The following is a 23,422-nucleotide window of genomic DNA, read 5'->3' as shown; positions in this document are numbered from 1 at the left end:
GGCCTTTTCTGTGATTAGTTGGAGATAAGAGTCTCACAGACTTTCCTGCCTGGGCTGGTTTCAAACCACGATCTCAGCCCCCTTAGTATCTAGGATTACAGGTGTGAGCCACTGGCATCTAACTTTACGTTTTTTTTTTTTTTTTTTTTTTGTCAGGAGGCTTGAACTCTGAGTCTGGGAGCTGTCCCTGATCTCTTCAGCTCAAGGCCAGCACTCTACCACTTGAGCCACAGTGCCACTTCTGGCTTTTTCTGTTTATGTGGTGTTGAGGAATTGAACCCAGGGCCTCATGCTTGAGGGACAAGCACTCTACCACTGAGCCACCTTCCCAGCCCAAGCTTTGCATTTTTTAAAGTCCAGTTTTTGCCCTCCCCCCCCCCCCCCCGAGCTACACAGTTTAATGTTCAGGTGGTCTCTGCTGGATATACAGTTATTTCAGTAATTGAATTAGGATCACTCTAAACTTTCCCAGACATAAACATGAGATCTTTTCCCCAAATAACTAAGGCAAAAAGAGTTGAGGGCATAGCTCAAGTGGTAGAGAGCCTGCCTAGAAAGCTAGACTGACCACTCTAGTCTCTTGGAAGACTGGAATTTTTGTACACATAACCTCAGACCTTGGGTACACTGCTGTTGGGTAACTTACCATATTACTGACTTGTTGATTTTACCAGTGCTGCTGTTTGTTCTGGGGAGCTGGGATAGATGTAGGTGGTTAACAGGCACTGAGAACAGCGAAGCCAGGACAGATCCCAGCAGGAGTGACATGTTCTTGTGTTCCTGCAGGTTTGGAGCACCAACCATTTGTTTCCCAATACAGAGGAAGCCACTCTTTTCCTCGGAACGCTGGATACTATTTTCCTCTTCTCTTATGCTGTGGTAAGTTCTAGAATATTATAGTATGGTAGTCTGTTTTTGCAATGCTGAGGATCAAACCTAGGGCTTCCCACCTGTTAGGCATGTACTGTGTGCTGTGCACATTGAGCTGCTTCCTTCTGTAACTTGGGTGCGGGTTGCTTCCTGTGGATTGGGAGATTTTCTTCCTCTCCTTTCGTATATACAGCAGAGACCTGAACATTGAACTGTTGAATATTTGAGTTTACTTTGAGCTTGTGTGCTTCTTTTTGAAGAAACAAAAACCTGACAATATATGAGAAAGTATCCATGTTTTCTCTAATCATCGTGATAGACAATTAGTTCTATATAAATTTAGGCTGGAGGTAAAGACATTTATTTTTATTTTTGTGCCTGTCCTGGTGTTTGAACTCAGGGCATGGGCACTGTTCCTGAGTTTCTTTTGCTCAAGGTTAGCATTCTACCACTCACACCATAGCTGTACTTCCTGCTTTTTTGGCAGTCTATTGGAGATAAGAGTCTCACAGACTTTCCTGGCAGGGCTGGCTTTGAACTTTGATCCTTAGATTGCAGCCACCAGCTTCCAGCTTTGTTTCATGTTTTTATGGGCACAGGCCTGATAAGGGTTGCCCTGAGGCTCTTGTTTCCCTTCCGCTCTGATCTCAGCCTTTCTATTCCTGTCATGCAGTGGGAGGAAAGCGGATGGTAGACACTGGTGCTTATCTTCAGCTGCCTGCCATCATCCCTTCCTACTCTTTCTCCTGCCTCATGATGTCATGAAAACCAGGGACAGATTAGCAGGCAGTGAGTGCACTGTGTAGCATCTGCCCCATGTCTCACGAGGCTGCAGAACTTATGGGAATGCTTCTTAACTGAGCTGCACGTGGCTAAGGTATTCCTCAGCAAAGCTTAGAAATTCATTAGATGAGATATATTTGGGTGCTCATTTATTTTCAGTTAGGGGATCAAGTAAAACCAGGGTTGCCTGAAGTGGAGTGTTGTATCATAAAGGTTTGCAGGTAGCATGTAGAGCCCACACAGGATTCTCCTAGGATGTGGGGCAGTTAGGTGTCAGTGTTCCCTTTGCCTTGTTTACAGTGCATGTTACCTCTTTAGACGGTGTTGCTATGTAGAGCTGTAAAATGAAATGCTTTATTTTTAGGGCCTCTTTATCAGTGGCATCATTGGGGATCGGCTGAATTTACGATGGGTTCTATCTTTTGGCATGTGCTCGTCTGCATTAGTGGTAAGTTGGAAAGATTTCATAATCATAATAATCCTTACTCTTTTGGTCAGAAAGTGTGTGCCTCACCATGTAGAGTAGAATAACGGTATCAATCCTTCTATGGAAGAGTGAGGAGGTTTCTCTCTTCAGTGTCCTAATACCTCGATGCTTTTCATTCATTTATATTTTATTTGTAAGATAGTTTTAGTTTGTTCATAAGTTTTTTTTCAATGGTATTATACCACTTGAGCCATACCTCCAAGCCTCTTAGGGCTTTTTGTATATGTGTGTGTTTGTTCTGGTACTGGGACTTGAACTCCTAGCTTTTCCATTCAAGGCTGGTGCTTTATCTCTTGAACCACTCCTGGCTTTTTGCTGGTTAATTGGAGATAAGAGTCTCATGGACTTTCCTGTTCTAGCTGGCTTCAAACCAGGATCTTTGATCTCAGCCTCCTAGTTAGCTAGGATTACAGGTCCAAGCCACTAGCACCCAGCTTGCCTTAGTTATTTTTTTTGTGATAAGGTCCTGGGGTTGGACCACATGCTCAGTTTGTATGTGGAGATGGATTCTTGCTGTTTTTTTTTTTTTTTTTTTTGCCTGGTATGATCTCAAACCACCATCCTCTGGATCTCTGCCTTCTGAGTAGCAGAGATTACAGATGCAAGCCACAGCTGTCAGGAAGAATCTAATCAGGGCCTTGACTAAATAAAGAGTAGTGTTTGGAACTCAGCCCTACTTATCTGTCCAATTTTATTTGCTTCACCCGCTTTGCTTTTGCTACTTTCTGCCTTTCACTCCTTTCGCCCTTAGTGTTCTTGTTCCTGTCCTTTCTACCTTGCATGGTTCCTTTCACCTCCCCATAGTCTAACTCAGGATCTTCTTCAAGTCTTGGCCACATAACTCTTTCCAAGGCCTGACTTTCCCCACCTCACTCCCAGAAGTAATCACTTGTCACCTCTTCTGAGCTCATGTTTGTGTTTCTCTGAAGCTTTTGCAGTCATCTGCTGTCCAGCCTTGTTAGTTCTGTGTCAGTCTTGCTTTCCCTAAGGACTGGGTTGCCTAGTGGTTAAGATCACAGATTCCCTCAATGGAGCTGGCCTGCATTTCTGCCCATCTTCTGTGGTTCTCTGCCTGGTGATTCCCTGTGTTCCAGCCTCCTTTACTGAAAGTGTGTCATGCATATTCCTGCTCCTGGGGTTGCTGGGGGTTGTGGGTGTCTGAAGGGTGTCTGAAGGCGGAGCATTTGGAACAGCATCAAGCACATTAGATATTGTGAAAGACCTTTCCCATATTAGATTCATCTTTATTGCTTAAAGCAAATCATGGAAATTTTTGTTGATGGATTCAAGCCGCAGTTTAGTTGGTACCCTGATGTATTGTGTTTTATTCAGTATCTACCAGTTGAATGAGAAAAAACATTTTTCCCTTGAAATCTTAGGGTCTGAAACACTTTGTTCCCAATCTACCCACCTATGTGCATTTAATACTATTTTTAAATCTGTATGCTTACCCTTTGGGGTTTGTTTTATGCTGGTACAGGGGCTTAAACTCAGGGCCATGAACTTTCCCTCAAGGCTAGTGCTCTACCATTAGAGCCACAGCTCCACATCTGGCTTTTTGCTGGTTAATTGGAGATGAGAGGCTCACAGATTTCCCTGCCCAGGGTGGCTTTGAACCATAATCAGCTTTCTTTGAGTGCCAAGATTAAAGGTTTGAGCCACCAGCACCTGACTTCTGACAGTATTATTATTATTATTATTATTTTTGGTCACGGGGCTTGAACTCAGGGCCTGGGCCCTGTACCTGAGCTCTTTGGCTAGTACTCTATCACTTTGAGCCACAGTGCCACTTTGGGTTTTCTGGTGGTTTATTGGAAATAAGAGTCTTGTGGACTTTCCTGCCTGGGCTGGCTTTGAACTAGGATCCTCAGATCTCAGCCTCTTGAGTAGCCAGGATTACAGGCATAAACCACTGGCACCCAGCCTGACAGTATTTCAAAAATAGACTTTGATTGCAAATAAAACATCCCCTTGAGCAAAATGCCTGAAAAGAGCAGGTGCTTAGTGAGAGCTACTAAATGATTGACCACAAGACAAGTTAGACAAGTTCACTCATGCAGCCTTGCTCTGTCCTGGGTGAAAGTACATAGTGCATTCGTGTGGTGCTTGTGGTCCTCTAGAGACTGCCACCCCACCAAGTCCAAGGGGCACATGGAAGTAGATAGAAAATGAGACCTCAACTTCTCAACAATTTTTTTTTGTTGTTGTTGTTGTCATTTTTTTTTTTTTTGGTCCGGTTGTGGGGCCTGAACTCTGGGCCTGGGCGCTGTCCCTCAGCTCTTCAGCTCAAGGCTAGCACTCTACCATTTGAGCCACAGCGCTATACTTTTTTTTCTGCTTATGTGGTGCTGAGGAATTGAACCCAGGGCCTCATGCATGCAAGGCAAGCACTCTACCACTGAGCCAACTTCCCAGCCCTGTTGTCATTGTTGTATTTGTCCTGGGGCTTGAACTCAAGGCCTGAGTGCTGTCACTGAGCTTTTGTTCAAGGTTCATTCTACCCACTAGAGCCATAGCTCTGCTTCCTGATTTTTGGGGGTTAATTGGAGATAAGTCTCTTGGACTTTCCTGATCATACTAGCTTCAAACCATGATCCTCAGATCTCAGCCTTCTGAGTAGCTAGGATTATTGACATGAGCCACTAGAGCCTGGCAATTTCTTATAACTGAAGATACAGATAGGGAGGATGGTAACACAATGACTTAGTCATTTGGCATCTTTGCTTCTCTGATTGGTGATGACCTGGTGGCTTGTCTCCTTGTGCCAGCTTTGAGCCCAAGTGCTTTAATAGCTCTTCCTGACTCAGGTGCTAGGAGTGTGTGTCCTCTGTGTAGTCTGGCAGGAAGCGCTGTGTTCTGAAGTGTGCATGTGGACATCATGTGTCCTTTTTCCTTTCCCTCCTTCGAAGGTGTTTGTGTTTGGCACCCTCACAGAATGGCTGCACTTCTACAACAAATGGTTCTACTGCTGCCTGTGGATTGTGAACGGCCTGCTGCAGTCCACGGGCTGGCCCTGTGTGGTGGCTGTGATGGGCAACTGGTTTGGCAAAGCTGGGTATGCCACTTCCTCTTCTTTGATTGCCATCCTTACGGGTTTTGTTGGATTGCTCAGCCTTGTCAAATAACTTGATGCTTTAGACACTGTCCACATCATTCCTTTAACTAACTTATTATGTTAAACGATATTTATTTTTCTTTGTGTTGATACTGGGGCTTGAACTCAGAGCCTAGATGCTGTCCCTTGTTGCTTTATTTTTTGCCTGATACTGGGACTCAAATTCAGTATCTGAAGCTTTTGCTCATTGGCTGACGCTCTACCATCTGAGCCATGCCTCCAACCCATCTCTTTTTTTTTCTCAAGGCTTGTACTCTATCACTTGAGCCACAACTCCACTTCCAGCTTTTTTTTTTTTTTTTGCCTGTCCTGGGGCTTGAACTCAGGGCCTGGGCACTGTCTCTGAGTGTTTTTTGCTCAAGGCTAACATTCTACCACTTGAGCCACAGTACTACTGGCCTTTTCTGTTTATGTGGTACTGAGGAATAGAACCCATGGCTTCATGCATGCTTGGCAAGCACTCTACCACTAAGCTACATTCCCAGTCCCTACTTCCAGCTTTTTTGGTGGTTAATTGGTGATGTAAGAGTCTTAACAGTCAGGCACTGGTGGCTCATACCTATAATTCTAGCTACTGAAGAGGCTGAGATCTGAGGATCAGAGTTAAAACCAGCCTTGGCAGGAAAGTCCGTGAGACTCTTTTGTCCAATTAAGTACCAGAAAAGCAGAAATGGCAACATCACTCAGAGTGGTAGAGTGCTAACCTTGAGCAAAAAAGCTCAGGGACAATGTCCAGGCCTTGAGTTCAAGTCCTACAACAGACAAGAAACAAGAATCTCACAGACTTTCTCAGCTAGGCTGTCTTTGAAACTCAGTCCTCAGATCTCAGCCTCCTGAGTAGAGAAGATTACAGGCATGAGCCACCACAGCCTGGCTCAGTTTGTGTTTTTAAAATTCATCTTTTCCGGGCTGGGAAGGTAGCTCAGTGGTAGAGTGCTTGCCTTGCATGCAAGAGGCCCTGGGTTCGATTCCTCAGCACCACATAAGCAAAAAGAAAAAAGCCGGAAGTGGTGCTGTGTCTCAAGTGGTAGAGCAGTAGCCTTGAGCTGAAGAGCTGAGGGACAGCACCCAGGCCCAGAGTTCAGGCCCCACGACCGGACCAAAAAAAAAAAACAATTCATCTTTTCCTTTAGAGATTATGCCAGTCCCACCTGCTATTCCCCTGTGTATTTCTGTAAGATTTGTCTTCCTTGCACTTGATCACTGGGACTTGCTGATCTAGTCTAGTCTTAAATTAAGCATGAGGAGACGGAGCCACAAGTTAGCCTTGTGACTTACTCTAGGACACATGGCAGTGGCTCTGATAAGATTCAGGTGAAGCAAGGTTAGATTGATTCCCCCCCCCCCCCCCCCTTCACAGAGTTGTTAGGTTATGTTTGACTTTGGGTGTGTGGCACAGGCTGCAGGACAAAGCTACACATCTGCTCCAGGTCTTCAGGAAGTGGTGCTGAATTCCTATAATGGGACATAAGTGGACAGCCAGACTTGCTTTATGATTGATCATTGTCAGTGATATTCCCATTTTGGGAACATTGTTAATTGAGATTTTTATCATTTTTCCAGGCTCCATATTTCCATGTTGTCAGATGCACAATCGCTCCTGAGTGGTCCTGTGTCTTTTTGGATATTTGCTCTTTTACACGGTGGCCAGAGTCAGCCACGGCCCTTACCCCTGCTGTGGCTGAGCTGTGCTCTGGTTGTTTCTAAGCTTTCCAGCTTGCCCGCTTCCACAGTGGGGGTTACCTTGAGGAACGATCTGTAACAATGTGAAAGTTTACCTATAAAATGGCTGTGGTTAGAATAAGCACCACTTAGGAACGCTTTGATTATATGTCAGTCTGCTAGTGATTTCTGCTTCCTTCCCACGCTGGCGTCCCTGGATTAACAGAAATGCGCTGTAAAACATTCCCCTAGGATACTTCAGTTTCCTATGTAAATACATTTTTTTTTCTTTTTGTAATACTGGCAATTTGTACACAGACACTCAGGCAGACTAGGCAGTGTTCTACCACTGAGCTACATGTATATACCCAGACCTGTTTTTATTTGTTTTATTTAAACAACACTGTTTTATTTGAGATAGTGTCTTGCTATATTGTCCTCAAGCTTGAAGCTTGCCTTCTGAGTAGCTGTGATTGCCAGCATGTGGCCCCACACCTACCTGTCATGTGCGTATATGTGTGTACACATACACACATGTACATGTATGTTCATATAGTACGTATGTGCTATATGTATGTGAATATTTTATATATATATATATATATATATGTATGTATAGTAATTCAGACCTCCTACTTGCTAGACAAGTGTACTTGAATTATGTAACCAGGCCATGGCTGTAGTATTTTATTTATTACTTTGTTTTTGTGCGAGTACTGGAGCTTGAACTCAGGGCCTGGGTACTGTTCCTTAACTTTTTTGCTCAGGAGGACTGATGCTCTATGACTTGAGCCACAGTTCTACTTTCAGCTTTTTGGTAGTTAGAGATAAAAAATCTCAGATTTGTCTACCTGGGCTGACTTCGAACCACAGTCCTCAGATCTCAGCCTTCTGAGTAGTTAGGATTATAGGCCTGAGCCACTGACACCCAGCTCTGTGTGACTCTCTTTATGGATTTTATTATTTGTATGATATTGGGGCATTCAAGAACTAGAGACATACTGAGAGACTCTCAAACTGAAGTGATCACCAAGGGAGGCCCCTGCCCCTAAAAAGCCCAAGCCCATACTTTGAGTTATATTGCTGCTCTTGGCTTTTAAACAAATTCTAATGGGGGACAGTGGCTTCTGCCTGCACAGCATCGAGGCCTTCCACCACAGGTGTGCATTATGGCCCACAGGTGAGAGCGCTGGGCTTGGCTGGCAATGTGGGTGTGATTACACAACTGGAAGTGGCAGACCTCAGCCTTCCACACATTTCTCAACGTGTAGTCTTCCTGTTCATTTCTGAAGTTCCTCCTAGTGAGATACAAAAATGTTGAAAGAGCTAAAAAACAAACAACCCCCCCCCACAAAGCTGCAACCCCCCTGTGAATTAGTAAATATATCACATAGAACAAAATATAAATTCAGACTTTAAAAAAAATGCGCTTTTCTTGAATCCTTTTTCTTCTACCTGCCCTAGAATGAAGCCAGGGTCTTGGGCTAGCAAGGAGAACTCTCTTCCATTCAGCTTACCCGCACCCCTAAATTGAACTTTCTTTTTTTTTTTTTTTTTGCCGGTCATGGGGCCTAAACTCTGGGCCTGGGCGCTGTCCCTCAGCTCTTCAGCTCAAGGCTAGTGCTCTACCACTTGAGCCATAGCACCACTTCTGGCTTTTTCTGCTTCCGTGGTATTGAGGAATTGAACCCAGGGCCTCATGCATGCAAGGCAAACACTCTACCACTGAGCCACCTTCCCAGCCCCCTAATTTGAACTTTCTTATCACACAATCTCAGAAGACACCTGAGAGCATTTTGGTGTTTTTCAAAGCTTTGAATTGGGATGTTTTATTCTTTGTCATGTGGATTTTTACTGTTTTGGATTGCACATACAATTCCTTTTGATGATGTCATCCTCTGTCTCCCACTGCTGTCTTTAGCCGGGGTGTCGTTTTTGGTCTCTGGAGTGCCTGTGCCTCAGTGGGCAATATTTTGGGAGCATGCCTAGCATCGTCTGTTCTGCAGTATGGATATGAGGTGGGTATTTCTCTCCAACTTTGTGTGTGTGTATGTGTGTGTGTGTGTGTATGTGTATATGTGTGTGTGTATATATGTGTTGTGTAGTGTGTATGATTTTTTTTTCTGGTCTTGGGGCTTGAACTGGGGGCCTGGGTGCTGTCCCTGAGCTTATTTTGCTCAAGGCTAGTGCACTACCCCTTGAGCCACAGCATCACCTCTGCCTTTTTCTTAGTAGTTTTTTGGAGGTAAGGGTCTCATGGACATTCCTGCCCAGGCTAGCTTTGAACCATGATTCTCAGATCTCAGCTTCCTGAGTAGCTAGGATTACAGGCATGAGCCACTAGTGCCCAACACGATGAAGTAATTCTATACTGGAGGTATGGCTCAAATGGTAGAGTGCTAGCTGAGCTAGCAAACCAAGCAAATGTGAAGCCCTGAGTTCAAAGCCAGTACTGCCAAAAAAAAAAAAAAAAAGGATGAAGTAATTTAAAAACAACATTGATGGGTTGGGGATTTAGTTCTGTGGAAGAGTACTTGCCTGGCAAGTGCAAGCCTTGAGTTTGGGCCTCACCTCTGCAAAAAGAAAAAAAAAAGACATAGTGCTATGTTTGTGTAGGACCAGGCTTAATACTTCTCTAAATTCAAACACATAAAAATGAAGCATAACAAAAAAACCCTACTACTAACAAGAGTACAAAGACCTACAACCAACTGAGAAAAAGTATTTGCAACCCTCTGTACATCATCTTTATAATAACTTTTTTTTTTTTTTGTCAGTCATGGGGCTTGAACTCTTCAGCTCAAGGCTAGCACTCTACACTTGAGCCACAGAGCCACTTCGAGTTTTCTGGTGGTTAACATTGGAGATAAGAGAGTCTCATGGACTTTTCATGTCCGGGCTGGCTTTGAACTGTGATCCTCAGATCTCAGTCTCCTGAGTAGCTGGGATTACAGGTGTGAGTCACCGGCACCCAGACTACAATAAAAAAAATTTAAAAAAGCATTTTTAACTCATGACTAATAAATGATCTCCCTGCAATGTAAAGAACACCAAGAAATTTGTGAGGAAACCATTGGCCAGGACAGAACATCTGAACACATTGGTCATGGAAGGGAACTAAAATGATTTGAACATGAGACGATAGTCACCTTCAGTCATAGTGTATTTTTGTTGTTGTTGTTGTTATTGGCTGTGGGGCTTGAACTCTGGGCTTGGGTGCTGTCCCTGCATTCTTCAGCTCATGAACTTCCCTGCCCCGGCTGGCTTTGAACCGTGATCCTCAGATCTCAGCCTCCTGAGTAGCTAGGAGTACAGGCATGAGCCACCAGCGCCTGGCTCACCCAAGGAATGTTCAAAACCTTTTCTGTCTGTCTATAGCACTGGCCAGAAGAGGTGAGCATTTCTGGCTTGGTGAAGCTCAGGTATTTGTCAGTAGAAAAATCAGATTGCAGCTGTAACCTAAAAAGAAACAAAGAAAAATCTACATTGTATACTTGTTAGATTGGTTACATCTAAAATGTTGCTAATCTGTTGCCTTCATTAGTTGGAGAACAATAGGCATTCCTCCTAGTAGACTACATAATCCATCTAGGGTTCATTGGCAATATTTGTCCAAGTTACACCTGCTACAACCAAACATTCTATGGGCAGGAGTTAATCAGGTGTAGGTGCTTACTTAGCAGTATAAAGTGATAGTTGTACAAGGACATTGCAACATTGTAACAGCCAAAGATTGAAAACAGAATCATGCCTGTCATCCCAGCTGCTCAGGAGGCTGAAATCTGAGGATTATGGTTGGAAGCTAGTCTGAACAAGATCTGTGAGACTTTTAACTCTGATTACCAGCAGAAAGCTGAAAGTTGAGTTGTGGCTCAACTATTAGAGTGCTAGCCTTGAATTCAGTGGCCTAGGCCCTGAATTCAAACCCCAGTCCTTGCACAAAAAAAGAAAAACAACTCATTTGGTAGGCTGCTGTGTAGCTGTGAGGTAGAATTAAGAGCTCTGTGAAGGGTAGAGACCGCACATTGGGGAGAGCTCAGACACAGCAAGTGTGCAGAGCAGTGTGCATTGAATTACATGGATGAGTATAAATTTATATGAGTTGATATCTTTCTTTTGGGGGGCTTTATTCAAATTTGAACTCACAAGTCTTGTTCTTGCCAGGCAGATGCTCTACTACAAGAGTCTTGCCCTAGCCATTTTTGCGTTAGTATTTTTCTGATAGGGCCTCACATTGATGCCCAACAGGCATCTTTTACACGACCCACATAGCTGGGATGACAGCCATGTGCTGTCAGGTTATTGGTTAGCTGAGGACTCAAACTTCTTGCCTGGCCACTCCTCAAACCATGATTTTCCCAGTCTCTGCTTCTCGTGTAACCAAGATTACAAGTAATAAGTTACTATGCCTGGCGGTTTCTTAACCAAACTGGACAGTAGAAATTAAATGTCAGTGGTGCTTGTATGTTGTGGCAATTGGGAGAATTGTGTGGGCTGGGAAGGGGTGGGAGGGAGAGTTTTCATTCTAGATTATTCTAGGCTTTGTTCTTAAATCATTGCCTGCTCAGAAATCCGGATAATTAAAAGTAAATTGCTCATCTGGAAAGCAGATGCAATTTCAAACAGCTCCTCAAGAGTTTGATGATGTTTTATCAGTCCTCTGTACTGTAGATTGCTCACTAGCCTAGCTGGATAGTACTAACTGGTTCAGATGTAAATCTCACTTCACTCTAGTGCTGCCTCCAGCTTTGACTTCTGCGTTTGTTTTGTCATTCACTGGTTTCAAAATGGCCTGCCTGTGCCCCTTGGGGTCCTGTTGCCTGTAAACTACAAGTCAGACTCGAAGCCTGGCAGTGGCGGGTCTTTGGTCTTCATGCCAACTTCCCATGTTAGTTTTTCCTCTAGTTGTCCCGAGTGGAGGATCTCTCCTTTAGCCATGCATAGGCCTTCCTGCCCATTCCCACCCACCTTTGCTGCCTTGTCTCTGCCAACATGGGAAGTTGCTGTGATTTTCTGTTCTCTCAACTTCTAGCTGTCTTCACCTCCTTTTAGCTATTTCTTCCTTGTACGCACGTGTGTGTGTGTGTGTGTGTGTGTGTGTGTGTGTGTGTGTGTGTGTGTGTGTGTGTGTGTGTGTGTGTGTATCAGGGCCTGGGCACTATCCCTAAGTTGTTTTTTTTTTTTTTTCTCTACCACTTGAGACACAGCTCCACTTCTGACTTTTGGGTGATTAATTGGAGAGAAGAGTTTTGATGACTTTCCTGTGATTCTCAGATCTCAGCCTCTTGTGTAGCTAGAATTACAGGTGTGAGTCACCAGTGCCTGGCTCATTTTTAGCTTTTTTTGTTGGTTGTGGGGCTTGAACTCTGGGCCTGGGCACTGTCCCTGTGCTCTTCAGCTCAAGGCGAGCACTCTACCACTTGAACTACAGAGCCACTTCTGGTTTTCTGGTGGTTTATTGGAGATAAAAGTCTCATGGACTTTCCTGCCTGGGCTGGCTTTGAACTGTGATCCTCAGATCTCAGCCTCCTGAGTAGCTAGGATGACAGGCACGAGCCACCGGCGCCTGCACTTTTAGCTTTTTTGCTGGTTAATTGGAGATAACAGTCTCTGGAATTTATCTGCCCAGGCTAACTTTGAACCATGATCCTCAGATCTCACCCTCCCTATTACCTAGGTTTACAGGTGTGAGCCACCAATGCTTGGCCTCTTTCCTCCTCCTGAATTGCTGTGTTTCTAAATGGGTCTAGGGCTTCTCATGGGCTTGTATTTGGGGTATGGTTTCATTCTAGAGGGATATAGCATTTCTGAGGATAGAGCCTGTCTTTGGTATGAGGCCGGTGGTGGGCAGAATGAGATTTGGGACAGTGTCACTTGGTATCCAGGGCATCCTGATGACCTTCTCTGAGCCTCACAGGCCAGAACATGAAAAGGAAAGTCACAGTGAAGCAGTTGACATAGTGCTTGGCATGGATGCCTGCCTTCCAGAGTTCTCCCCAGTGTCCCTCTCCATCCTCTCTGTTGCCCCTCGCCCTGTACTGAATGTGCTGTGCTGACTACGTGTTTAAGAGCCACCTCCCTCTCCCCTCCAGTACGCCTTTCTGGTGACCGCGTCTGTGCAGTTCGCTGGTGGGATCGCCATCTTCTTTGGACTCCTAGTGTCACCAGAGGAAATTGGTGAGAAGCTGTCTCTTCCATTCGAAGTGTCTAACTGCTTGGGCCCAAGAGAAATTGAGGAAAGGGCCAGGAAATGGGATCCCTCTTAGGAAAAAAAAAATTGTTTGGTTGGTCGTGGGGCTTAAACTCAGGGTTTGGGCACTGTCCCTGAGCTCTCACTCTCAAGGCTAGTACTTTACCACTTTGAGCCACAGCTCCACTTCTGGTTTTTTGGTAGTTAGTTGGAGATAGACTCTCATGGAATTTCCTGCCCAGGATGGCTTTGAACTGTAATCCTCAGATCTCAGCCTCCTGAGTGGTTAGGATTACAGGCATGAGCTACCTGGCTCTTAGGAAATTTCTGTGCCACTTTAAGTGAATTAAAGGAGCCTTGTTGCCTTGGAGCTAAGCCTGGGACCACTGCAGTGTTGAGGGAAGCCAGTTTTGCAGTTCAAGCAAAAACCAAGCATTTGAAAACACTTTGTTCTTGTGTATGTGCAAGACTGGGGCTTGACTTGAATTCAGGATCTCCTGCTCTCAATTTTTTTACTTTCCTGGCTGGCACGCCACCCCTTGAGCATGCGTCCATTTCTAGCTTTTGTGTGTATGTCTGCTGGTCCTGGGTCTTGAACACAGGGTCTAGACACTGTCCCTAAGCTTTTTTTGCTCAAGGCTAGCACTCTCCCATTTGAGCTGCAGCTCCATCCACTTCTGGCTTTTTGGTGGTTTATTGGAGATAAGAATCTCACAGACTTTCCTGCCAGGGCTAACTTTGAACTTTGATCCCCAGACCACAGCCTTCTGAATAGTTAGGACTACAGCTGTTTGCTGGTTATTTGGAGATAACACCTCAGATCTGTTTGCCCAAGCTGGTTCTGAACAGTAATTCTCAGACCTCAGCCTTCTGAGTAGTTAAGAGCTCATGGCTTACGAATGATTTTTATAGTTGGGACACTGACTAACAATTAGTATGAATGTTTTTTTTTGTTTTTGTTTTTGTTTTGGTCGGTCCTGGGGCTTGAACTCTGGGCCTTGGTACTCTTCCTGAGCTCTTCAGCTCCAGGCTCTACCACTTGAGCCACAGTACTACTTCCAGTTTTCTGGTGGTTAATTGGAGATCAGTGTCTCACAGACTACTTTCCTGCTTGGGCTGGCTTTGAACTGTGATCCTCAGATCTCAGCCTCCTGAGTAGCTAGGATTATAGGTGTGAGCCATCTGTACCCGGTGTTTGAATGTATTTTTAAAGTTACTTAAAATAGCCAGGACTGGTGGCTCATGCATGTAAGCCTAACTACTCAGGAGGCTGATCTCTGAGGATCACGATTCAAAGCCAGCCTGGGCAGGAAGTCTGTGAGACTCTTATCTCCAATTAACCACCAGAAAACAGGAAGTGGCTCTGTGGCTCAAGTGGTAGAGTATTTGCCTTGAGCTGAGGAGCTGAGGGACAGTGCCTAGGCCCAGGGTTTAAGCCCCACGACCACCACCACCAACAAAATTACATTAATTGTATAAGAGAAATTTAATTGTGACATTTCCACGATGCACAGTGTATCCCCATCAAACTCACTTCCTCTGTTACTCTTTCTTAAGACAGTTTCTGCGGGTATCATTGTTCTGTTTTCATACATGTAAATAAACGACTTTAAGCATGGCTGTATTTTTAATTTCACATCTTGAGACTGATTTCTTTTCCTTCCTCGAAGTGATTCAGTTTGATATTTACTTATGATTAAATACAGAATATGTACAGATGAAGCCACAGAAGCCCCATCCTTGGAGTGGAAATGAGCAGGCCATGTGACCTTCATTGGCCTTAGTTGACATTAGTTTCTGACCTTCAGTTGCTTTTTCAGCAAAATAGCCATAGAAATAATATTGATTTCATAATCTGTGATACATGCAAAGCCCATTGCACAGTGCACTCACACAGATTGCCCACTGGCACTCTGTAGATGCTGGCACACAGTAGGCACTATGTAAAGGTGGGCACACAGTGGACACTCTATAACTGGTAGCTGTTACTGTTGTTTTAGGTCTCACGGGTCTGGAGGCAGAAGGAAACTTCGAAGATTCACACAGGCCACTAATCAATGATGCTGAGAATGAAGATGAATATGAGCCGAATTACTCAGTCCAGGAGGACAACCCTGTTACCCAAGTGAAGGCAATAGGCTTTCACCAGGCGTGCTGCCTTCCTGGAGTCATACCGGTAAGGACTGGCAGTCTTCCCCACCAGGGAGGGATCCTGGTTCCTGGGAGTACTGTGCCTGAGGTAGAGCTGCTTTAATTTTTGGGACCTAACCGAAGAATGCTCTGTGGAGTCCCTCAGCTTACCTCATAGCTGGTTCAGATCAACAGGCCCTTTTGCCAAAGCGACAGAGAGTAAATGGTTTCATCTTTAGGGGAGCTGTACTGTCTACAGCATGAGAGAGAGCCAAGGCACTGTGGGACAGATGGGTGTGGTCAAGCTTGACCCAGGAGCCCTGGTGTACTGACCCAGCCTGATCCAGCAGACAGCCAACAAAGCAAAACTGACTTGTTTTTTGTGGGTCATGGGACTTGAACTCTGTGCCTGGGCACTGTCCCTCAGCTTTTCAGCACAAAGCTAGCACTCTACCACTTGAGCCACAGTGCCACTTCCAGTTTTCTGAGTGGCTTATTGGAGGTAAGAGTCTCACAGCCAGGTGCCAGTGGTTCATGCCCATAATCCTAGTGAGTCCCGAGGCTGAGCTCTTAAGGATCATGGTTCAAAGTCAGTCTAGGCAGGAAAGTCCATGAGACTCTAATCGCCAATAAACTACTCAGAAAAAGCTGGGAGTGGCACTGTGGCTCAAAAAGTACAGCGCTAGCCTTTTTTTTTTTTTTTTTTTTTTGGTCGGTTGTGGGGCTTGAACTCTGGGCTTGGGCTCTGTCCCTGCACTCTTTAGCTCAAGGCGAGCGCTCTACCACTTGAGCCACAGCGCCATTTCCATTTTTCTCGTGGTTTTTATTGGAGCTAAGAGTCTCACGGACTTTCCTCCGTGGGGCTGGCTTTGAACCGTGATCCTCAGATCTCAGCTTCCTGAGTAGCTAGAATGATAGGTGTGAGCCACCGTCGCCAGGGTAAATGCTATCTGGGGGCTTTTTTTAAATCGGTTGTAGGGCCTGAACTCTGGGCCTGGGCGCTGTCTCTCAGCTCTTCAGCTCAAGGTTAGTGCTCGGCCACTTGAGCCACAGCACCACTTCAGGCTTTTTCTGCTTATATGGTGCTGAGGAGTGGAACCCAGGGCCTCATGCACGTGAGGCAAGCACTTTACCACTGAGCCACCTTTCCCCGCCCCAGAGCACTAGCCTTGAGCACAAAGAGGCCAGGGATAGTGCCCAGTTCAAATCCCAGGACTGGCAAAAAAAATATGTGGGGCTTGAAATCTGGGCCTGGACTCTGCCCCTAAGCCTCTTTGTGGCCAAGCCTAGCGCTCTACTATTTGAGCCACAGTGCCACTCCCAGCTTTTCCTGAGTAGTTTATTGGAGAAAAGAGTCTCATGCTGGACCGGTGGCTCATGCCTGTAATCCTAGTTACTCAGGAGGCTGAGATATGAGGATTGTAGTTCAGAGCTAGCTCAAGCAGGAAAGTCCGAGAAACTCTTATCTCCAATAAACCACCAGAAAACCGGAAGTGGTGCTATAACTCAAGTGGTAGAGTGCTTACCTTGAGCTGAAGAGCTAAGGGACAGCGCTCAGGCCCAGAGTTCAAGCCACATTACAAAAAAAAAAAAAAAGAGTCTCATGGATTTTCCTGCCTGGGCTGGCTTTGAACCTTGATCCTCAGATCTCAGCCTCCTGAGTTGCTAGGATTTCAGGTGTTAGCCACCTGCACCCAGCTTATCTTTATTTTTTGGTGCTGGTACTGGGGCTTCAATTTGGCCTGGGTTCTGTCCCTTAGCTTTTTTTTTAAATTTTTTTTGTTTGTTTTTTGTTTTATGGCAGTCTGGAACTTAAACTCTGGGCCTAGCCACTGACTCTGAACTCAAGGTTAGCTCCCTAACATTTGAACCACAGCTTTACTTTTGGCTTTTTGGTAGTTAGTTAGAGATGAGAGTCTCACAGACTTTTCTGCTCAAGCTGGCTTTGAACCACAATCATCAGACCTTAGCCTCTTAAATAACTAGGATTATAGGTATAAAGCCACTGACACCTGGTTGTCGTGTGTGTGTGTGTGTGTGTGTGTGTGTGTGTGTGTGTGTGTGTGTGTGTGTGTGTGTGTGTGTGTGTGTGTGTGTGTGTGTGTGTGTGTGTGTGTGTGTGTGTGTGTGTGCTAGTCATGGGGCTTGAATTCAGGGCCTATGCACTGTCCGTGAGCTTTCTTTTGCTCAAGGCTAGCACTCTACCACTTTTGCCACATATCACTTCTGGCTTTTCTTTTTATGTGGTACTGAAGAATTGAACCCAGAGCTTCATGCATGCTCAGCAAGTACTCTACCACTAAGCCACATTCCCAGCCCTGTCTATTACCTTTTTTGCTCAAGGTTGGTGGTCTGCCACTTGAACCACACCTCTACTTCTGGGTTTTTGGTAGTTAATTAGAGATAAAAGTGCCCTGGACTTAACTGCCCTGGCTGACTTTGAACCCCAGCCTCAGATCTTAGCCTCTTGAGTAGCTGGGCCTAGAGGGGTGAACCCCTGACATCCAGCAAGTCTGTGCCATCTTATTTCACATTGATCACTTTGCTTCTGCCTGTGCCCTCCAACTATAAAAACTAACACTTCAAATGGGTAGTTCAGTGTATGTTAAAACAGTGTTATTTCCTACTTTTCTCTAACCCTTAGAAATTCAGGTTTCTTTAGATCTGTTCTTCTGCTGAGGTATTACTTTCCAACCAGTTATTCAGATTCTCTGCTACCAATAGTCTGATTGTTGAGACAGAACTTAAATTTGTGGTGAGTAAAGGCAGAACTGTTCTAGTGAGTCTTTTGTGCTTCCCAGGCCATTGTTCTCAGGCAGGGGCAGGGACATAAAGGAAACCTCCTTGGCTTCCTCCTTTGTCTCTGGCAGGCTGTGTGGACAGCCGGCTCTGGTGATTGGGGTTTGGCTCTCTAGGGGGTGGCTGCTGTCCTGCCAGGGGCACACATTTAAAACACGTGTCTGCAGGGGATAGCCGCCAGCTCTGCGGCAGGAATATGCTAGGCAGACAGCCTTTGAAGTCAGCCCCTCTGCCTCTCCCCCTGTCTGTCCTTTGATGCTAAATGTCAGGATTTCCTGGTAAGAGTACTGTGTTGCACGTAAGTGTCCCAGCTCGGCCACCATTCTGAGCAGCTGTAACTAGCTTCCTTCGAAAGAGCTGAGAGGCCAATGACGACCGTGTTCCTTTGTTCTGATCTGCCGGACATGCTCTGCTGTGCTGCGGACTGGGGAACGCCGAGTGTGGGCAGCTCTGATCTGAAAGGTCTCATATGGATGCTTGTTTTTTAAACTTTTTTTTTTTTCCTACTGCCTGTACTGAGGCTGAAACTCAGGGAATGGGTGCTGTCTCTTAGATTTTATTTTATTTATTTTATTTTTATTTATTTTTTTGGGTCCAGTCATGGGCCCTGAACTCTGGGTCTGGGTGCTGTCCCTCAGCTCTTCAGCTCAAGGCTAGTGCTCTACCACTTGAGCCACAGCGCCACTTCCGGCTTTTTTCTTTTTTACTTATGTGATCCTGAGGAGTCGAACCCAGGGCCTCATGCATGCAAGACAAGCGTTCTACCACAGAACCACCTTCCCAGCCCTTAGATTTTATTTTATACTCTTATCACTTGAGCCACTGATCCACTTGCAGCTCTCTTTTTTTTTTAATTTATTTTTATTTTGTTTTTATTTATTTTTGTCACTCGTGGGGCTTGAACTCTGGGCCTGGGTGTTGTCCCTCAGCTCTTCAGCTCAAGGCAGGCACTCTGTCATTTGAGCCACAGTGCCACTTCTGGTTTTCTAGTGGTTAATTGGAGAGGAGAGTTTCATGGACTTTCCTGCCTGGGCTGGCTTTGAACTGTGATCCTCAGATCTCAGCCTCCTGAGTAGCTAAGATTACAGGTGTGAGCCATCAGTGCCCAGCCTTATTTTTATTTATTTTTTATGCTGGTTCTAGGGCTTGAACTTAGAGTCTGAGCACTGTTCCTGAGCTTTTTTTTTTTTTTTTTTTTTTTTTTTTTATTATTATTGTGAAAATACTCTACAGAGGGGTTACAATTACATGGGCAAGATAATGAGTACATTTCTTATCAAGCATTGTACCCTCCTCCTTTGTTTCCCCTTTCCATCCCTTCCCATCCTCTCCCCTCCCAGAGCTTTTTTGATCAAAGCTAACACTCTACCACTTGAGCCACAGCTCTACTTTTGGTTGTTTTGGTGGCTTTGAATCATGATCCACAAATCTCAGCCTCCTGAGTAGCAATTATAGGCATGAATCACTAGTGCCCACCTTTATTTTCCAGCTGTTTTCTGGTTAAATTGAAGGTAAGAGTCTCCTAGACTTTCTTTCCTGCACTGGCTTTAAACCTTGACCCTCACCCTCAGATCTCAGCCTCCTGAGTAGCTATAATTATAAGCAGGAGCCACCAGCCCCTGTTGTTCCTTAGCTTTTTCTCTTAAGGATGGTGCTCTACCACTTGAGCCACAGTCCCACTTCTTTTTTGTTTTAACTTTGAATCTGTGGTTGAATAACATCACTCTCCATGATTTACCATATGAAAATTGCAGGAAGTATCAACAAAGTTTGCATGCAGCAAAAGCTAGGATGTTTGCTACATTTATTTGCTGGTGGCTAATTCTAGTTAGTGTCATGCAAAACTCACTTTTGTCTGAATAAGGAAATAATGAGTATGTTCCTGATCTTTTGGGTTCCAAATACCATTTTGCCCTACCTGAGAAGAGATAGAAGGAATTGGGGTAATTTAAAAAATAGCCAGCCAGACATGTAGGTCATGCCTGTAATCTTAGCTACTCAGGAGGCTGAGATCTGGGGATCATGGTTCAAAGCCCACCCAGGCAAGAAAGTCCGTGAAACTCTTTTTTTTTTGGGTCCGGCCGTGGGGCCTGAACTCTGGACCTGGGCACTGTCCCTCAGCTCTTCAGCTCAAGGCTAGTGCTCTACCACTTGAGCCACAGCGCCACTTCCGGCTTTTTTCTTTTTGCTTATGTGGTACTGAGGAATCGAGCCCAGGGCCTCAGGCATGCAAGGCAAGCGCTCTGCCACTGAGCCACCTTCCCAGCCCTCCGTGAAACTCTTATCTCCAGTAAACCACCAGAAAACCAGAAGTGGTGCTGTGGCTCAAGTGGTAGAGTGCTTGCTTTGTGCTGAAGAATTGAGGGACAGAGCCCAAGCCCAGAGTTCAAACCCCATGACTGACAAAAAAGAAAAAAAAAAAAAAAAAAAAGGAAAAGAAATAGCCATGTTGCCAGGTGCTGGTGGCTCATGTCTTTAATCCTAGCTACTCTGGAGGCTGAGGTCTGAGGATCATGGTTTGAAGCCAGCCCTGGAAGAAAAGTCTATGAGACTCTTATCTCCAATAAACTACTTAGAAAAAGCCAGAAGTGGTGCTGTGACTCAAGTGGTAGAGTACTAGCCTTGAGCACAAAAAGGATCAGGGAGGGGCTGGGAAGGTGGCTCAGTGGTAGAGCACTTGCCTTGCATGCATGAGGCCCTGGGATTCCTCAGCACCATATAAGCAAAAAAGAAAAAAACCGGAAGTGGCGCTGTGGCTCAAGTGGTAGAGTGCTAGCCTTGAGCAGAAGAGCTGTGGGACAGCGCCCAGGCCCAGAGGTTAAGTTCCATGACCGGACCCCAAAAAACGAAAGGATCAGGGATAGTGCCCAGGCCCTGAGTTCAAGCCCCAGTACTGGCAAAAAAAAAAAAGGCATAGCCACGTGTAATGATAAGTGCCAGGGGCTGATGCTTTAATCCTAGCTACTCAGGAGGCCAAGACCCAGAGGAGAGTGGTTCAGAGCCTGCCCAAGCAGAAAAGTCCATGAGACTCATGTATTCATATATATATATATATATGTACACACACACACAAGTATATATTATACATATGAGCCATGTGTATTTTTTATTTCAATGACTTTTGTAGATGCTAATAGGTATAAAGAGGAGACTTGTGTTACCTAAGACAAGTGATCATGCTGTATCTTGTTGAAAGCTGTGTGTTTTTCTTGTAGTACTCACTGGCCTACGCTTGCCTGAAGCTGGTGAATTACTCCTTCTTCTTCTGGCTGCCCTTTTATCTGAGTAACAACTTCAGATGGAAAGAAGCGGAGGCTGACCAGCTGTCAATCTGGTATGATGTTGGAGGAATCATAGGTATGCCTATGGACACCTTTTTCTTTCTTTCTTTCTTTCTTTTTTTTTTTTTTTATGCCAGTCATGGGGTCAGCCACTAAGGGTCTGGAAACTGTTCTCGAGCTTTTGTGTTAAAGCTAGTGCTCTATCACTTTGAGCCACAGAACCATTTCCACTTTTTGGTGGTTAGTTGGAGATAAGTCTCATAGACTTTGCTGCCCAGGCTGGCTTTGAACTGTACTTCTCAGATTTCAGCCTCTTGAGAAGCTAGGATTACAGATATAAGCCACTACACCTGGTCAACATGCACTTTTGTCTGTGATAAAGACTCAGTCACTTGTAGTCTCTTGCTGGGTTAGGAAATCTGACTTCATTTAAGGTTTATTACTCATTCCACAGTCAGATTTTCCTAAACTGCCTTGCCAGTAAACAACCAAATTCCTTAAAAAAATAAAAAGTCTGTTGAGAGGAAAATCCACCAGACAGGGCTGTGATTTATGGGCTCTCTTTTCTTAGTCTGTGTTGATGGATCAGTTCTTTGTCTTGGGAAAGCTAGCAATCTCCTTAAATGCAACCCTTTTGTGCAACCCTTTTGTGCTCTTCCCATGATATTTGGCTGTCAGGCTGCTGGTGTGAAAGGTCCAAGAAGAATGGGAATGTGTTCATTTTGGCTACTTCCTCTCTCCCTGGGGAGAGCGCTCCCTCCCCTTCCCCCCTCCAGCTAACTAAGGCAGTGAAAAACCTACCTCAGTGGTAGATGGTCAGAGATCCTGGAAGTGAGTACTTTGTAATTGCTGTTGTATACAACAGAGTTTTGTTTGATTGTTTCTTTCTTTCTTTTCTTTTTTTGGTCAGTGATGGGGCTTTAACTTAGGCCCTGGGCACCAAACTTAAGCTCAAGGCTAGTGCTCTACCACTTTGAGCCACAGAGCTACTCTATATGAGTTTGCATTTTGAATTGTGGTGAGATTAAGTTCCCTAGCACATGTAAAGTATACAGTACAACCTTACATGATACACTGGTACTGTATTTGAATGTCACTGCCCTTATTCTTAGGTCCAGAGCCAAAGTTGATGTTGTTAGTTTAGACCTAACCATACTCCGATCCTTGGAAATTAAAATTTCATCGATGCCAAAGAAAGGTTGGAGTCAGGTGCTAGTGGCAATGCCTGTAATCCTATCTGTGCAGGAAGCTGAAACACAGACGATTGAAGTTCAAAGTCAGCCTTAGCAGAAAGGACTGTAAACTCTTTTTTTTTTTTTTTTTTTGGGTCTGGTCATGGGGCCTGAACTCTGGGCCTGGGCGCTGTCCTTCAGCTCTTCAGCTCAAGGCTAGCACTCTACCACTTGAACCACAGTGCCACTTCCGTTTTTTTTTTTTTTTTTTTTTGCTTATGTGGTACTGAGGAATCGAACCCAGGACCTCATGCATGCAAGGCAAGCACTCTACCACTGAGCCACCTTCCCAGCCTGGACTGTAAACTCTTATCTCCTCCAATTAACTAGCAAAAATGCCAGACTAGCCGTATAGCTCAAGTGGTGGAGTGCCAGCCAGAAGCAAGAACGCCAAGCAAGATTGTGGAGGCCCTGATTTCAAGCCCCAGTGCTGGCAGAAAAATAAGGAAAGAAGGAAGAAAGAGAAGAAGGAAAGAAGGATGAAGAAGGAAGGAAAAGGAAAGACAGAAGGAAAAGAAAGGAAGGAAAGGAAAAAAGAAAAAAGAAGGGAGGAATTGGGCTGATGATGTAGCTTAATGATGTGGGTAGAGTACTTGCCTTGCATGTGATCCCTGGGTTTGAAGCTCAGCACTATAAAACAAACACAAAACAAATTAAAATAAAAAAACCCACTTAGACTAGTTATTACCAAACCATTATTGTATTTAATTTCTTTCTTTTTATTTATTTATTTTTTTGCCAGTCTTGGGGCTTGTACTCAGAGCCTGGGCACTGTCCCTGAGCTGCTTTTGTTCAAGGCTAGCACTCTACCACTTGAGCCTCAGTGCCACTTCCAGCTTTTTCTGTTTATGTGGTGCTGAGGAATGGAACCCA

General features: G+C 44.9%; 1 protein-coding gene across 2 annotated transcripts in view; it reads left to right on the top strand.

Moving 5' to 3' along the window:
• Slc37a3 (solute carrier family 37 member 3) overlaps positions 1-23,422 on the top strand; it is a 53,756-nt gene that overhangs the window by 17,725 nt on the left and 12,609 nt on the right. For both annotated transcript variants that reach the window (XM_069996902.1, XM_069996903.1), the window contains exons 4-10: positions 787-879; positions 2,018-2,101; positions 5,050-5,195; positions 8,839-8,935; positions 13,010-13,094; positions 15,108-15,283; positions 21,252-21,393. In XM_069996902.1, coding sequence (XP_069853003.1) covers positions 787-879; positions 2,018-2,101; positions 5,050-5,195; positions 8,839-8,935; positions 13,010-13,094; positions 15,108-15,283; positions 21,252-21,393 — 823 coding nt within the window. The remainder of the gene's footprint in view (positions 1-786; positions 880-2,017; positions 2,102-5,049; positions 5,196-8,838; positions 8,936-13,009; positions 13,095-15,107; positions 15,284-21,251; positions 21,394-23,422) is intronic.

Source organism: Dipodomys merriami, unplaced genomic scaffold (genome assembly GCF_024711535.1).
Source record: "Dipodomys merriami isolate MVZ:Mamm:240054 unplaced genomic scaffold, mDipMer1.0.p SCAF_5, whole genome shotgun sequence".
Taxonomy (NCBI): domain Eukaryota; kingdom Metazoa; phylum Chordata; class Mammalia; order Rodentia; family Heteromyidae; genus Dipodomys; species Dipodomys merriami.
The sequence above is the reverse complement of the archived record's forward strand: the minus strand, read 5'-3'. Positions and strand labels throughout refer to the sequence as shown.